Below are 16,711 nucleotides of genomic sequence, written 5' to 3'. Positions count from 1 at the left end.
GCTCTGCACCCCAGCCCTGACCTAGGGCTCACAAGGCCCAGAGAATGCTGTGTGCAGCAAGTTATACTACCGTGTCTCTGTGCATGTCCTTACCTATATTTCTCCCATCTTTTTCTTTCTCATCAGACACCAGCTTACTAGAGGTAAAAAAGATAGAAAATTAGTTTAGCCACTCTCTTAGATATAAGTTGAGGTCTGAGAGATGGATATATTTGGGGACATTATCCCTCAGAGTTAATGAGGGGCGCTTTCCAGACCTGACAGTCACACTTTGCCACAAAATAATGCATTCATAGGAATTAAATTATACATTTTATTGGTTATATGTCTAACTTCCATATAATATTTTGAATCCAGATCAGTTAATTTTCCATTTAATAAAGAAGTATACTTTCTTTGCATTATTTTGTGTGTCTCAAATTCAAAGTGTAGGAAAAGACAGATTCCATTTTCACCCATTCTCCAAATCTTCAGATTTGTTCTTGGTCTCAGTGCTGAGCCATTTAGGTAGTAACATCCCTTAAATTCTAATTTCCCTGTACATGAATACTCTAGCCAATCACTCCTTCATTCTCAGCTTCCTTTAGGTCTTATCAGAAGCACAGGAACAGAAGTCCTCTCTTACAGATAGAAAGTAAGCAACAAGAGGGCCCTGGCCGGTTGGCTCAGCGGTAGAGTGTCCGCCTAGCGTGCGGAGGACCCGGGTTCGATTCCCGGCCAGGGCACACAGGAAGCCCATTTGCTTCTCCACCCCTCCAGCGCGCTTTCCTCTCTGTCTCTCTCTTCCCCTCTCGCAGCAAAGGCTCCATTGGAGCAAAGATGGCCCGGGTGCCAAGGATGGCTCTATGGCCTCTGCCTCAGGCGCTAGAGTGGCTCTGGTCGCAACATGGCCACGCCCAGGATGGGCAGAGCATCGCCCCCTGGTGGGCAGAGCGTCCCCCATAGTGGGCGTGCCGGGTGGATCCCGGTCGGGCGCATGCGGGAGTCTGTCTGACTGTCTCTCCCTGTTTCCAGCTTCAGAAAAAAAAAAAAAAAGAAAGTAAGCAACAAGAATGTCGGCCAGGATGGAGTCAGCTTACCTCTTTCCTGACTGCGGGAATTCCCTGGGGCGGAAACAGGGGCTCTTCTCACCTTTGTGAGTTGTACTTTTAGAATGTGCTTAGAGAACAGGAATTTTTACTCTAATACTGTATATAGTTTTATTTCAAATGTTTCCAGTGCAACTGTTAGAAATAATTTGGGGGGAATAATGGCTAGGGAGTAGTTTTAAGAACATCTTATCTTAGATATTTTATTAATCATTCTAATTCTCATAAAGAAAACATTTTTTTAATTGGAGAAAATGTTTTCATTCATTTATTTCTCCTTCCCCCAGGGAACTTTTGTTTCTAGTAGTACTTGAAATTTGTAAAGAATTTGTATATTGAGTATCTCATTTGATCTACAAGTCAAGCCCCTCACAGAGTAAGAGAGAAGGGGATTATGAGAAGCTTCTTGACAGGTCAGACAACTAAGTAACAGATCTGGGTTTAAAATGCAGCTCTCCCATCTCCTGGTCCAGCCCTCCTCCTAGACCACTGTGTCTCTAATGCAAGGACTTTTCTCTAGCTATGCCCACTTCTGGAACCAGTGCCCTCTGTTCCTTTTTTTAGGTTATAAAAAAACACAAAATGAAACACTACCACTTCCTTGCAGAGCTGCCTAAATCCCCCCTGATACTTCTTGGTTGCATCAAGATATCTTGCTGAGATGGAAGATTGAGCTCCCTTTTATAGGTTGGCACTTTCCAACGCTTTGAGAATTTAGATTCTTCAAGAAGCTCTGCCCATTGTTTCCTTTTGAACATTTAAAAACACTCTTGAACAGGAAATTCTCCAACATGGTTGCACCATGGTTTCAACACAATACACAAATATTCACTGGCATTTGGCCCAACAAGTTGGCAGTTGACTTCTTGGAAAAGGGTTTGTCAAGAGGAAGGTTTGGATTTGGATATTCATTTGGGGCATTTAAGAGACTATGATAAGATATGCCTAAGGAGTAATGCTGTAGAAAAATCAGGCTTTTTATTTTATTTTATTTTTTTATTATTCCTGAGAAATCCATATCTGAGGTTTTAGGACTTTTCTGTCCTTTTTTCTACCATGGGTAAATAAGCCTTAAACCAAGTTTTATTGTTGAAAAACCCAGGTGGGGGCTATGGTAGAAGGGCCAGCTTTGGATTTTAATGGTGGTACATTCTGCAGCTCCATTCCCAAGGGGCTATAGCTTCAGTGAGTTGTAATTTGAGGTGGTATAAACACGAGCATATGTTGTGGACACTACAGGCACTCCTGAGCTCAGGGCCTTCCAGGTGTTTTTTCTTGGAGCTTTGCTTTTGCATCATATCCTGGTGTTTGTTACATTCCCTACCATAAAGCTCAGTGAGAGCCAGGCTGTGCTGTTGGCTGGGAAATCATCTCAGGTACCAGTTCTTACAGATTTTTGCATCCCATGGGGTAGAGGGATTTTCAGCTCGGGGGCGGAATAGATTCTGCAGTGCCCAGTTCCAGAATCTGTGGGAGTTTGTCCGTCTTTGCAGCTGACAGCATTTCAGAATTCCCTGTGGGACAATAACATAAACCCTTATTAGCCAATGGTGTTGTTGGAATAAATCTCCCCACTGCAATGTCTTGGTCCCAGGCTATAATGTTACCCCTTGATTCCCTCTGCATCTTTACCACTTTTATTATAGCTGAACACACGCTCCTCATTAGTACCCTGGGTGATATGGGGAATCAGTGTGCTGGAAATTATGTGGAATAGGTACCAGATGTTTGTGTCAACTTGGTATGCATTGGTATTTAGAATGCTTAAGGATAACATTTATTAAATGTGAAAATTACTTACTTTGTCCTCTCCCAAACAACAACTACGCCTGCTCCCCAATATGTTACTCTGTTGCATGAGGTGTGATATTAATTTCTTTGGGGACAGATTAAATTTAAAGTGTGTGCAGCAAATGCATCTGTTCCCAGATGCTTTGTCTGTATTATGTCAAGTCTCAGGGCTGGCCCGCAGCCAGTGTGGATGTGGGGGTTCTGTAACTGAGATTGGAATGCTGTGTTGTAGCAAAAGGACATAATGAAAGGGTGAGTCCATTTGCATTTTTTTTCTTTAAGTGGAACTGGGAATTTAGACATTGATGTTATAGCCAGATTTTAGAAATATTTCCCATGTGCAGATAAGCAAGCATTAGCAAAAAAGACGAAGGCATTTGGTAAAATGGGAAATGAGCTTGTGTTTTCTCATTGAGTTTATGAAGTCTTCTGAGTCAACCACAGCGTTATTAGTGTGAACAAAGCAGTTTATTCTATTTTATCAGATGGAAATTAATGTGTATGCTTGGTCAGTAAGTATGTTCACCAAATCCTGGGGTGAAGGACTGGAAATGCAGAGTAGAAGCAAGCACTGCCTTGTCATGGGAAGAACTTGGACCTAGAGTCTGAGAAACCCCGGTTTGAATCTCATCCTGCCACTTAACCAGTGGCATGTGACATTTGGTAAGTTATTTCACCTTTGAAATCCAGTTTCCACCGCTCTAAAATGCGTGTTTTAACACTGTTTTTATGTGATGTTATGAGGATTAGAAATAATATGGGCACAGTGTGTGGCCCAGATAAGGTGTATGGTAACCTTACTCATTAAGGATTAAACCCTGGCTTGTTACAGGAGGTGGAGCCTTGGGCACCACCACTGGCTTTGCAGAGTTGCCCCATGGGCACAGCTGCTGAGCAGAGGGCCCTGCTTGGTGAAAGAGGCCACTTGGTTTGGGCCACCTGCTGAGTTTCTCACCACAGGCTTTACTTGAATCAGTACTGTCTTCTGCTCAGCCAATTTGTTTAGTCGATAGAAGTAGCAATTTATGGGTGAACAGAGGACTTATGTCTGTCCTGGTGGTGGAGGAGGGTATACTGAGCTGGAAATACGGAGTCTGACTTCAGGTAGGAGGGAGGGGAACAGGTCAAACAAAACAACTGCCAAGATTTTAAGATCAGATTGCTTGAGCAGCAGTAGAGAAGGATAGACTCAGCTTAGACTTTGAGACCATCTGGGAAAGGCAGACTGCTTTGGGAGTTATCCCACAGAACCCTAGCCATAGGGTGCTGGATGTCCAGAAGAAAGGGGAACACCCAGGTTGGGAGGCCACAGTGGCGAATGTCTCTGGAGGTGTTTTACTGTCAGGAACGTGCACCTAGCTCTGTGGCTGGCAGTACTTTACTTATAATGGGAAAGATACCTTCTCTACCCACTTTGCAGAGTTTCCGTGAGGCCTCAGATAGTCAGGTTTCTGTAAAATGCCTTTTAATTAGAAAGTGTGGTGCAAGGTGAACAGGAGTGTGTTTATGATATTGTTGCTTTCTGTACTGCCTGTGTCTGGGTCGCCCTTGCAGTGGTGGAGGAGCCTTTGCTGTGCTGATTAGCATCATCAGCAGAGCCTGTTGCTTGCTTGCTAGTGACTGTGGGGAAGAGATTGCTCGGGGAAGGAAGCGCTGTAGGTTTCCAGTAGCGGCCACAAGAGAAACTGCCAGCCTTCTGAGGCGCAAACTAGCGGCTCCAGAAATCACAGGTCACCACAGAAGTGAGAAGATGAGTCAGACAGGGTTTTGGAGCATGTTTGTGGCTGTGAGGTGCTATAATTGGGTCCCATGGTGGCCAAATGAGAATCATGGCCACCTTACTACCTCAGGCACGTGTAGCAGAGTCTGGGGAATGGATCACCTAGTTCCCAGGTGGGAGTTTCTATGACTAGAGACAGGTCTAGCATTGTGTGGGTAGACTGTGCAAGAAGCCACTATGAGATGAATGAGGAAGGATGGGAGACCAGTTCATGCAGGTAGGCTGTGGCCACTGGGGGAAGGGCAGGAAGGCTTGGTGCTGACCCTGGAGGTGGCAGGATGAGACTGGGGACACGGTGTACCGATGGGAGAGACAGGATTCTGTGCCATATGAGCAAAGGGCCTTGCCTGTTGTTTGGGATGAGAGGACAAAAGCATATTTGGGTTTCTGTCTCTGTGATATTTGAGGGTAGGGAAGCCCCAGCTGGAACTTGATTCTTAGTGACACAAAATGCCACCTCCTTTATCTCATGACTGATTTTTTCCCCTTTGGTACAAGACTGAAGCTTTGGTTACTACGTAGAGTAAAAGAAAGAGCCCTAGGATAGAGTCTTCTGTTGGTATGGAATCCTTTGAGTGTGGGTCACCTCAGCGTTCTTTCCCTTTCCTCTTCCACCATCCTCCCCTCGTTAATATTTGAGCACATGCCATGTGCCAGAAGTAACGTGCTGCCATCATGCTGAAGTAAACAATAAAGCAATACATGGAATGATTGGATGCCATTCTTTTGAGGTGTTTCAGGCTTTGAGTGGATGCAGACATTAAATAATTGTACAAGTATAGCCAACCACATGAAGAGAAATAGACAGTACTGTGAGACTGTCAAAAATGCATAGTTAATGTAATGAGAGAGGTAAGAGCAGCTTCCTTGAGAGACCTGAAGAGTGAATAGAAGTTCTAACCGCTAAGGTAGTGGGAAGGTAGAGGGATGGGGGGCATGTGTTCCTGGAAGGAACCTTGCATGTGGAAGCTCCCATGGGAAGAGGGTCGGCACTTCTGATGAAGTAAAGTCAGTATCTTAATGTAGATTATGCTGCAAGTGTCAGAAAACTACAAATAATATTGTCTTGAATAAGAGAAAAGTTTATGTGTGTTTTATATAAAAACAAGTGGTTCAGAGCTGGAGTAACAGGTCCAGGTTTATCAAGGACCCAGGAAACTTCTGTTTTATTGCTTTGCCCAGCTCAGGTGTTGCTTCTAGCTTATGGCCCAAGATGGCTGCTCTGGCTCTCCCCATCACATCTGTATTCCTGCCAGCAGGAAGAAGGAAAGGGCAGAAGAAAAGCACTTGGCATTCCCTTCGGCAAAACCTTCCAGAAATTGCATATATCACCTCTGGCTACATGGTATTAGCCAGAATTTGGTCATACGGCCATACTAGCTGCAAGCATCAGCAGAACTTCCAGTACAGTGTTGAAAAGGAGTGGTGAGAGGTGACAGCCTTGCCTTATAACTTACCTTAGTGAGAAAGCTTCTAGCTTCTCACCATTAAGTATGATGTGATGTTGGCTGTAGGTTTCTGAATATGTCCATTATCTGGTTGAGGAAGTTCCCATTTATTCCTAGTTTGCTGAGAGGCCTTTTTTATTTTTTAATCACAAATGACTGTTAGATTTTATCAAGTGTTTTTTTCTGCATCTGTCGATTTAATCATATGACTTTTCTTTTTTTCTTCTTTACCAGGCTGATGTTCTATACACTGCATCACCACTGGTCATGCTAACTTTTTCTTTTTTAAACGTGGAGGAAACTTTAACAAGGAAGCTCAAAAACCAAACACTACTCTAGTGTGTCTGATGGTCAGGGATACTCTGTATGAGTGTGTTTAAAAATGGACCCCACTGGGTCTTTGTGAAGAGCAGCTATTCCATCACTTGATCACAGTGTGCCCTCTGCATTGCTTTCTCCTTCTTTGACCTTGGACTAACTTGTCCAAGCCCTGCTGGCACTGCAGCCCATAAAGTGGGGTCTGCCCTGGCCAGGACTGTGGCGGCACAGAGAACATAAACTCTAGGTGAGCAGTCCTCTTTCTCAGCACTGGGGATATCCTGTCACTGGTCCCCTCTCTCTTTGTGTGAGACCTTGTCCTCTTGACTGGTTTCCAGTGAGTGTTTGCTCCCACCCTTGTGTGGAGATAGGCAGTGTGGTGATTTAAGGAAAACTCTGCTGGGTGACGGTGGCATGGTCAGAAGGAAGGGAAGCCAAGCAGATTGCAAGCCTTTTTGCAGCTGTGCTTTGGGTAGAATTACAGCCCAGTCAGAGCTTTTCACGTACATACAAAAATGGAACTGCAAAGTATTTTTTATTTGTGCTTAATCTGTGATAATGGCAAATTCATGGCAGACTATGAAACTGACTCAGAAGGGTTTTCCAGCGTGGGTAGTGATAGCCACAGTGTGCCCCCGAGTTCAGTAAGAGTAGGTTGTCTCTGGAGCTCTGGGTGGTAAAATACACCAGACATGCCACTATGGCTGGTGAAGGCAGGACAGGGAGCAGCAGGGGCACATCTGCTCATACTGTTTGCCCTGCGTGAGGGACTTGAGGAAATAATACATTCAGAGACCTTCTTCTGTCTTTGCTGCCGTGACACCCTCCTTCACTAGCTCTCTTAGAAAGCATCGGGACACGGCACAGTAATTTAGAGGGCAACGGTGATTATTTGAGAAGTTACATACTTTATTTCAGAAGAGATAACTATTATCAGCCTAGATAATTCCCATGAGTTCTGAAATAGCCTTAGCACAGCAGGCAGGATGTCTGCTTCGGGTGTGGTAATGGGGGTGCAGGACTGCCTGATTCTGAACTGCGTTTGCATTTTAGAACAGAGCTGCAGTCCTGAGAGCATCTTTATTGCGTAGACGTCAGGAACAGCTAGTGGGAGTGCACTTGGGATTTTTTAATTGGGTTCCATTTGAAAGGCTGAGGTTTAGAGGTCTCTGGATAGGCAAGTCCAGGCTCCCCAACTGTCAGATGGGGATAATACCAAGCTCACAGATGTGTGAGATTGAAGCACCGGAGCTTCTTCCCTTTCCCTGGATGACTCTCCATCCAGCCAATGTGAAATGAGGCTGAAATGGAATGGGGTTGTACTTCATATCACTGTAGGTGATCTTTTCCGTATCAGTTCCCGAGAGTCAAATCCAAGTACCTGGAATGGTGTCCTAATCAATGATCAGAGGAGGGACATTTTTTTTCTTAAGCTCCGTGATTTATTTAACAAGTATTTTTCGAGCCAGGCACTGTGATGAGTGCTGGGGATATAAAGATGAGTAACCCACAGCCATCAGGAGGTCACATGGACTGGCAAAGACAGATGTATACAGTGGTGTTTACAGTATGGAAAAGGAAACAGCAGAGCTGAGCAGAACAATTACAAGAGGACAGAGAAAGAGTACCTCCCTCAGACTGGGATGTTTGTTGTGTGGCTGCAGTTACAGTGGAAGAGAAATTTGGGTAAAGGGAACAAGCTTTAATAAAGACATGGAGTTGAAAAAATATCATGGTCTATTTGGAGACCATTGAGCCCACTGGTGTTGCTGGAGTAGGGAGGGGTGAGGCTGGAGAGACAGGAAGGCGCGAGATCAGGAAAGCCCTGTGCCAGGCTAAGGAGCTCAGGCTTTAGCCACAGACCAGCAGTTCTCCAGGGACAAGACGTGCTTGGGGGATGGAAGGGGTAGGCATTTGCATTTGGAGTAACCATTCAGTTGAGCACCCCTGGGTTAGATGGATGATACTTATATAGGAGGTGGCTTGTGAGCTTGACACCTGAAGCTCCTTTTAGGAAGGGATGTAGTTGTCTACAGGAGGTAAAGATAAGAAGGAATGGATGGATTTAGGACCTAAGTCTGATTGATTAGAGGAGGAGAATGAGGAAGCAGGAGCCACCTGGGTCCAGGGTTCCATCTGAGGCTTTGCTCACATCCTGCCTCCTCTCTTGGGAGGATTTTCTGACCTCTGGCCCAGACTTTGCTTTACAGCCATTTGCCTCCACTCATTGCTTCTTACTTTGTATTGTTCTTAAGTTTGTTTTGCTTTGTCTGAGTAGCAGAAGCACTTGAAAGGTAGAGACTTCATTTTATGCTTTTTTTGGGGGGAATGTAATTTTAGGTGTTTAATATTATTTATGCATAATAGTATTGGAACTTTAGGCAATTTATTTCATTTATCTCTGATTTTCTTCTAAGAGAAGAAAGAAGAATTAAACACAGATGTCAAATGGATGGTTTCCTCCATCCAGAGGAATACATTCAGGACTTATGCATCTAAAAGGGAATTTAAATAATCAGATACACATCAAAATCATCCAAAAGGAATTTGAGAGGTTGAAGGTTTAGAAGAATAGGCTAGCTTTTTGCCATTTAGTTCTGGAAACAACTTACCTGGAAAGACTCCTTGGGTGGGTAGCTTGACATCCAGAACAATTAATTTAATTGCAGCACAACTGATTGTGGTTTCTGAAGGGTTCGTGTTTGTGATTTCCTCTGCAGGTCCAAAGCCTAGTGCTCATTGTGAACTGTCGCCTGTCAATGCCTCCCATCCGGTCCAGGCCTTGATGGAGAGCTTCACCGTCCTGTCGGGCTGCGCCAGCAGAGGCACAACGGGGCTGCCCCAGGAGGTGCACATCCTGAACCTCCGCATCACCGACCAGGGGCCTGGCCAGCCACAGAGAGAGGTAGGCACAGGCGCCAGCTTTCTACTCACTGCCCTTCTATGTTTGTATAGACACTTTTCTGAACCTAAGAGTCTTTTTCTCTTATTCTGGGTCTTAATACAGATGTTCCTGTATGAGCATACGTGGGGAAGAGGCTATAACGTATACTCGAGGAAATTTCGAATAACAGGTTGCCGTCTGGACTGGGCTACTCTGGGAGTTCTGTCTCTCTAGAGATGTTTTGGCTTTTTAACTTTCCTGGCCCTTCACATCAGAAAGAATGTTCTTAAGAATTCCGTGTTTTAAACATGGCTATTAAAAAGCAAAATTAGGTGCCATTTCTCTGTAATTGTCAGTGCCATTCTCATCTCCTGTGTGCTGTCTTTTCTCTTTCTTTGCTTTGTTTTATGAACCTATGACTCCTATAGGGATGAGTCAGGGAAAATGGGAACACTTGGGAATAAAGATGACGGTAAATCTGGATAAAGCAGGAAAAGCCCTGGGGGGTTGCTTCTTAAACTATCCAGGCAGCTTTTCGAAGGTGGCAGCGGTAGTCTTGGTGGTGATGATGATAATCCAAGCTCATAGTGACTCAGCATTTATTCTGTCCTCAGCACTGTTTGAAGTACTTATGCATTTATACCATAAAGTCCATTATGTACCTGTGATAGACAGGTACACAGATAAGTCACTGGCCCAATGTCAGTGGCTCAGAAATGACCTAGATTGTGGGCCAAAGATAACACAGAGTTGTCATCCTTTCTGTTTTTAAGCTTCTGTGTGTCAGAAATGTTATCACTCAAGTACTATGTCTCCAGGGAGAGGCAAACCACAAAAAATTCTGATCACAGTGAAGTGTAGGAAAACTAATGCAGAACGGAATTTCTCTTTGAGCTCTTTCTGGTCAAGAAAGTTAATTTCCAGAACCATTTGTTTATGTGTGTCAACCACTCTGCCTTTTGGATGGGGGGAGTAGAAATAGGGGAGGGGAGGTGTCCAGAAGGAAAAGCAAACTGATTTTAATCTTATGAAAGTGTGCAGAGTTGGCTCATTTCAAAGACAAATCATCTAACCTTTCCAGCTACATTGGAAATTATTGTTAATACTCTTGGTTGCTTGCCATTGTAGCTGCAATGCATATTTCAGGTCAGATTTCTTTATCCCAGTAATATGTCTTTAATTCATAACTTATGGGGGAGGATTTGTGGTGGGAGGGGAGGAGGAGAGGAGGAAATGCAGTTCCTACGAAACACTGCAGCCATTGCTCATGTTCTATGTGTTTCTCGGAGGAACCAAGAAAGAAGAGAAAGTTCAAGCTGTCACAGAAGCCACAACAAATTCTGGATGTTAAAATGTGTAGTATAGTTGTTAATTATGAAAACATTCAAAATAAGACTGTTGAAGCAAAAGAAAACTAGCTCAAGGAATGACAGCCATGCTCTCCCACACCTGTCTTTATTATGTTAGATCAAAATGGAATTCAGAACTGAGGGTGGTGCATAGAATTAGATGGTGTCAGGGGACTGTGTTCAATGAGGAAGTAAAGAAAGGGCCTGGGTGTGGGGATAGTCTCTAAAGCTTGTTTAAAAATCTGACCATTATTCTTCTTCTTTCAGTATTTGTATTGTATGTGCATTATTTTGGGGTTGTTTTTTTTAAGCAAGAGAAACAGAAACAGGAAGGGAGAGAGATGAGAAGCATCAGTTCTTAGTTGCAGCACTTTAGTTGTTTATTGATTGCTTTCTCATCTGTGTCTTGACTGGGGGGCTCCAACCAAGCCAGTGACCCCTTGCTCAAGCCAGCTACCTTGGGATCATTTCAGTGATCTCACACTCAACCTAGCGACCCTGCACTCAAGCTGGTGAGCCCCTGTGCTCAAGACGGTGACCTCAGGGTTTCAAACCTGGGACCTCAGTGTCCCAGGTCAATGTTCTCCATCCACTGTGCCACCACTGGCGGATTAGTGATTTGAAGTTATTTTTGAGACTAGGCAACTGAGGGAAAGTGTGTTCTTTTCTTCTTTGGGGACTTTTAAAAATTGGGTGGCTGTAGTTTGGTCCTGTTTGAAAACACAATGGGATAAGTGATCTTTGGAAATTTCACCCAGTGCTGAGCTGCACTCATACAGAGGACCTGAGTGTATGGGTGACAGGGTAGTATAGAGAACATCAGAGCAGGAGGGCCATAATGGAAAAGGAAAGAGTTTGTTCATGGTGTTAAGTGAGGTTGGAGAAATATTCAACCTTTCTCACTTTCTTTATATATGACTGCAGAGATGCATTATTGCATTCATGCAGTTTTAAAAAAGTCATTTGAACCATATGACCTAGCAATTCTACTCCAAAGTACATTATGTACTCAAGAGAAATGAAAACATATGTGTGCACAAAACTTGTCCACAAGTGTTCATGGAAGCATTATTCATAGTAGTCAAAAAGTGGAAACACCCAAATATCTACTAACTGGTGAATGGATAAATAAAATGTATCTGCATGCACTGGAATATCATTCAGCAATAAAAGTGAATGAAGTGCCGATGCATGTTCCAGCACGAATGAACCTTGAAACACTTTGTTAAGAGAAAGAAGATAGACACAAAAAATCACATATTGTATGACATATTTATAGAGATAATTTAGTTGCTTTGGGCTGAAAGGAAAAGGAGAAATGAGAGTTGACTTCTACCGAGTACCTGTATAAGGTTTCTGGGTGTAATGTTCTAAAATTGTGGTGATGATCCTACAATTGCATGTGAGTATGCTAAATACCATTGATAAATGTGAATATACTAAAACTCATTAAATTGTACTTTAAATGGATGAACTTTATCTTAGGAAAGCTGTTTAAAAAACCCAGTAATTTGACTTCCCAATATTCTAATTAGCCCATAAAGTTTACCTTAATTGTATTCACTTTTTTTTTAAGCCAAGATTGCTTTCTCCTCCAGTCTAAACTTACCTCTTTCTGTTATTTTCACTGGGTAACTTGATTTTAACTTGATTTTTATAGATGTACTGTTATACATATGTGGTCTGTGCTAAAAATCACAGCCGATCCATTTTGGGGCAATAGTGGGAGGACCAGAGGCGGCCTCTGTGCGTGTCTCTACTAGATGTTGATGGCAAATGTTTTTCAAAATGAAATGATAAATGTTGTTGTTTATAAATTAGCAAAAAGAATGCCACCCTGGCTCCAAGCCTTAGTTGGATGAACTCTATAGTTGTTTTTCATGAAGTCTTCCCTAAATGTGAGGGAATTAGTAAATCAAGCTATATCCCCTTGGCTTGTTGTTGGTGCCTATCAGCGTGAAGACCTATTATAAATCATCCCTCTTAATGTTTTACTAAATTCCTACCTCCCAGGCACCTTAAGGTTGTTCAGCTGAGAGAAGGTTGCTGCTTTTTCTGTGTGGAGGAGGTTACAGAGCCTTTATTTGGAAGTAATAACTACAGCAGGTTGACAAGATTAGGGCAACAGTTACTCTTAAATTAGATAAACTACAATCTGACTTTGGGTGATGGGTATGCAACATAATTGAACGACAAGATAACCTGGACATGTTATCTTTGAATATATGTATCTTGATTTACTGATGTCACCCCATTAAAAATAAATAAATAAATACAATTAAAATAAAAAAAATTAAACTATTTTATAGACTAGTAGAGAATTTGTATCAGAAACCCACTTGTTAAAACAAGGTATACCAAGCCTGTTCTGCATAGGCTTTCCCGCTGGGTTCGCATCAGGACAGCACAGACCTATAGTTGTATCTTTCATCTGAGACCACACCTCTCATTTGTAATCACTGGTTTTGGACACAACAGCCTTGGAAGAGAACAGGAAACTAGGAAAAGACTCTCTGGCGACAAAGAGAGACAAGCAGAAAAGGGTAAACAGCCCTGAGATATCTATCAGCTTTGTCTTTTAGAATAAGCAGGCGTGTGTGTCATGGGTCTCATCCTATAAAAACCAGCTCCTTGTGCTCTTTGACTTCAAAGTAAAATACACCCTCATCCCCAACGGCCATCAATTTTGGTCCCTCGGGGTGTGTCCTGATTTCTGAGAGGGTTATAGCACCGCCACTGGCTTGTTTACAGTAACATACTTTCGTTAGTTGCTAGAATGGCAACAATTTTATTTCCTATCATCTAATTTTTACTGTGACCTGCTTTCATATGGTGATGTGTCTTTTCTATTTCCAAGCTGATTGCTTGCTCATTAAAAAGAGCTGCTGAGGATAAGCCCCTAGTTAGCATCACATGTGCGTATACAGGCAGATCTTTCATCGCACTTGGCTTTATTGCGTTTCACAGATGTTGCACTTTTCACAAATCGAAGGCAAGACCTTCCACCAGCAAAAAGATCACGACTCACTTTATTGCGGTGGTCTGGAACCAGACCCACCGTGTCTTCGAGGCATGCCTGCAAAGGAGATGGGCGTTTAAATTTATGTATTTGTTTTGATATAAAGGAGCGGCTGATAAGGGGCATGCATGCCAGTGACTGGCTGAAGGGGTAGAGTGAAAATCTGGAGGCTTCACTGCCATGGGAAAGGGGCCAGATTTTAATAACTCTACTGTCAGAAAGCTCAGAACCCTCCCTGTTTTGTGCATTTGCTTATTCTCTGCCATGTTTCCGAAAAGGATTTGGGATGGGCTTACAACAATAGACATACTGACAGTGTAAGCAGAAATGCAGAATGAGAACAAAAGGAAAAAGAAAAGTGTCGTTTGTTAGCCATATGGGTTAATGTGGTTGGTATGATCGGGTTTGAAATTTGGCTCCAAGCTTCTTGGCAGGCAGGGCCAGATGGGATTGTGGTTAATCACACACGGGGCTCCAAGTTAGTTTTACTTTGCACCTTCTCTGAGGACTGTGGAATAAAAATCATCCCTTTCCCGGTGCTTTTTGAGGGCAGGAAGGATCACAACTGGGAGAAAGAAAAGGAAGTAAACACATCGAAATGCTAACTGTTCTGCTTGCCTCTGAACAGCTCCCTTTGCCCCCAGGCAACAGTAACAGCTGTGGTAGTGGTGGGCCAGACACCTACTTGCCCCACTCTTGTGTTCTGTCCGCTAGTCCTCATCAGGCTGAAAGGGAGGGAGGCTTAAGGAGGTTGGACGGCAGACCCTGGGTCATACTGTATGTAGCCAGATCCGTTGGACTCAATAACCCAGGTTTTCCCGCACACTTTTCAATTCGCTTCCCTTTCACTCCTCTTACCTTGTCCAGTCTCAGTTGGCTGTACTCCTTAGGTAAGCCAGCAGATCCCCTACCCAGAGTTTGGGTTTGTGCATGAACTTTTTCCAGTGCTCAGAGTCCCTTTTCATTCCCTTCCTCATTCCCTCCCTACAGCTTTGGAGCAGTATTAAGGTTGGAGTGTGTGTGGCAGTGTCTTTTTTTTTTTCCTTTCTGGTTTAGAAGGTTATCACATTGACAGTAATTATGAAATGCAGGCTGAGCTCAAAGCCCTTGCACTCCGTGTGGCCATTAAAACTCACACTACATGCCACCTCCTGATTTTTCGTAGTTGATTATTTTCCTCCCCCCAATAAAGCTTTCAGCTCCTTTATGAAAGTAACTCACTTGTCCTCTGCTTCTAACCCTCTGCTTCTAATCCACAATTTCTTGTAACCAAACTTGCTTGAACTGTGGTTCAGAAGAAGCACGTTAAGGGATTCTTCCTGCTATGAATGAAATGCAAGAGCTTCATATGTGGAGTTTGTTATCTGGTTTGATATATTTTTTGCTTACTTAAGGAATTCGGCAGTTCAGGGATTCAACATTTTGGAGATCGCTGCTGGCAACCTACTTACATATTTGTATGTAGTCTTTCCCCTATTTCTGCAATATTAGTAGGTGGATGCTTTCTCTTCTTTTACCCTCTCAGTTAAGATATAGACAGATCAGTGTGGGGGCTGGGGAAAATGGGTGTGTGTGTCTTACCTTACCCATCGCCACTAAAAGAACTAATAAAAAATTCCAAGACTGGCTCTTTGGAGAGGACATATGTGAGAGCAAAAATAGAAAATGAACACTAGCACACTAGTTACATTTTTTTCTCTATCTGAGGCAGTTTTTCCTTTGCTGTTATTCATGGATAACTTCTCAATGCCAATCCTGTGCATGTGCAGCAAAAACCAAACAAACAACTCAAAGCTGTTTATGTTTCAGAGATCTGATAGGTAGAATACACTAAGCAAGTGTCAAAGTAAACCCCTCAAACACAGACACTGGTAATGCTGAAACGCAGTTACTAAACAAATACCTGCCATGTATAAACACTGCCTGGGGTTTGCTTAAATGAAGGTTGTTTTGGAAAGCACCCCAGCCTGACAGGTAAGATTACCTCTGAACTGGTCATTTTGTTGCAGACCTCTAGCAGATAGACCAAAAAATTAAACTGACAAGGGTCACATTTCTCAAAGGCATTCCTCCTTACCTCCCTCCCATCTACCTTTCTCTCTCTTCTTTCTCTATCCTCCTCCCTTCCCCATTCACTTGAGTGTTTCTGTGGAAATCATTTCATTAACTTGAAAGGCAGCTGAATCTGACTCTCACATAGGATTGGAGGCCCTAAATGAGTAGGACACTCACTTTGTTTAAAAACAGTTGAAGATAGTACAGTTTAAATGATGCCACCCTGCTGGGCAGTATGAAGTTGCCAAGATTGGACAGAGGACCAGAGTTGGGAACAGCAAGGCAACCAGACCTCTAGCTGCTGTCTGAGCACAGGCCACTCAGAACTGGCCGTGCTGGTCAAGGTGGTTTCTAGCACACTGGGCCAAGATTCAGTCTGCCGCTCAGCTTTCCAGTAGGAACTCTCCTAAAACCCAGTCTTGGAATTTTAGGAAAAGTGAAAGCAGAAATCAGAGTGGTTTAGACATAAGCTAAGCAAAGGAGTTACATGTTCTTACCAAGATGCTATCTGGCTATATTGCTTAAATTCTGTCGTGTATCACAGTAACATCCAGATGCTGTTAAAATTGTCCTAGGAAAGTGTGCCCCCACCCCACCAGAGAGATGGGTCTGGTTGGACTCTGCCACTTTGGCATGAGCTAACACTGGGTTCAATTCTTTGCTGGCCAGGCACTGGCAGATTGAAAAGCCCTCCCTTACTAGTGCCTCTCTCTCAGTCTGAAGAAGAGGCTGGGTGCCCCTTCTAAACTCTGGCCAGCAGCAGCACTTCCAGCGCTGTGGTGTGTCTTCATGGAGGTTAGAGCTACAACCCTGACCCAGGCTATGGTTGCTATGATCACTTCCCTTCACTTTTTAAAACATTGTATAATTTCCTGAAAGTGTTGTTAGAAAATGTTTCTACAAGAGTATCCTCTACATGTAAAAATGTGACTTTTTGCTCTTAGAACTTTTGGGGGGGGGGGATTTTAAAAAGCAAAAG

At 43.3% G+C, this 16,711-nt stretch overlaps 1 protein-coding gene across 3 annotated transcripts in view; it reads left to right on the top strand.

Annotated features, from left to right (window-relative positions):
- The window catches only part of TGFBR3 (transforming growth factor beta receptor 3), a 234,539-nt gene that overhangs the window by 77,348 nt on the left and 140,480 nt on the right, over positions 1-16,711 (top strand). For all 3 annotated transcript variants that reach the window (XM_066268636.1, XM_066268635.1, XM_066268633.1), the window contains one exon: positions 9,146-9,330. In XM_066268636.1, coding sequence (XP_066124733.1) covers positions 9,146-9,330 — 185 coding nt within the window. The remainder of the gene's footprint in view (positions 1-9,145; positions 9,331-16,711) is intronic.

The sequence above is a fragment of the Saccopteryx bilineata genome, chromosome 3, assembly GCF_036850765.1.
Source record: "Saccopteryx bilineata isolate mSacBil1 chromosome 3, mSacBil1_pri_phased_curated, whole genome shotgun sequence".
Lineage (NCBI taxonomy): Eukaryota > Metazoa > Chordata > Mammalia > Chiroptera > Emballonuridae > Saccopteryx > Saccopteryx bilineata.
The sequence above is the reverse complement of the archived record's forward strand: the minus strand, read 5'-3'. Positions and strand labels throughout refer to the sequence as shown.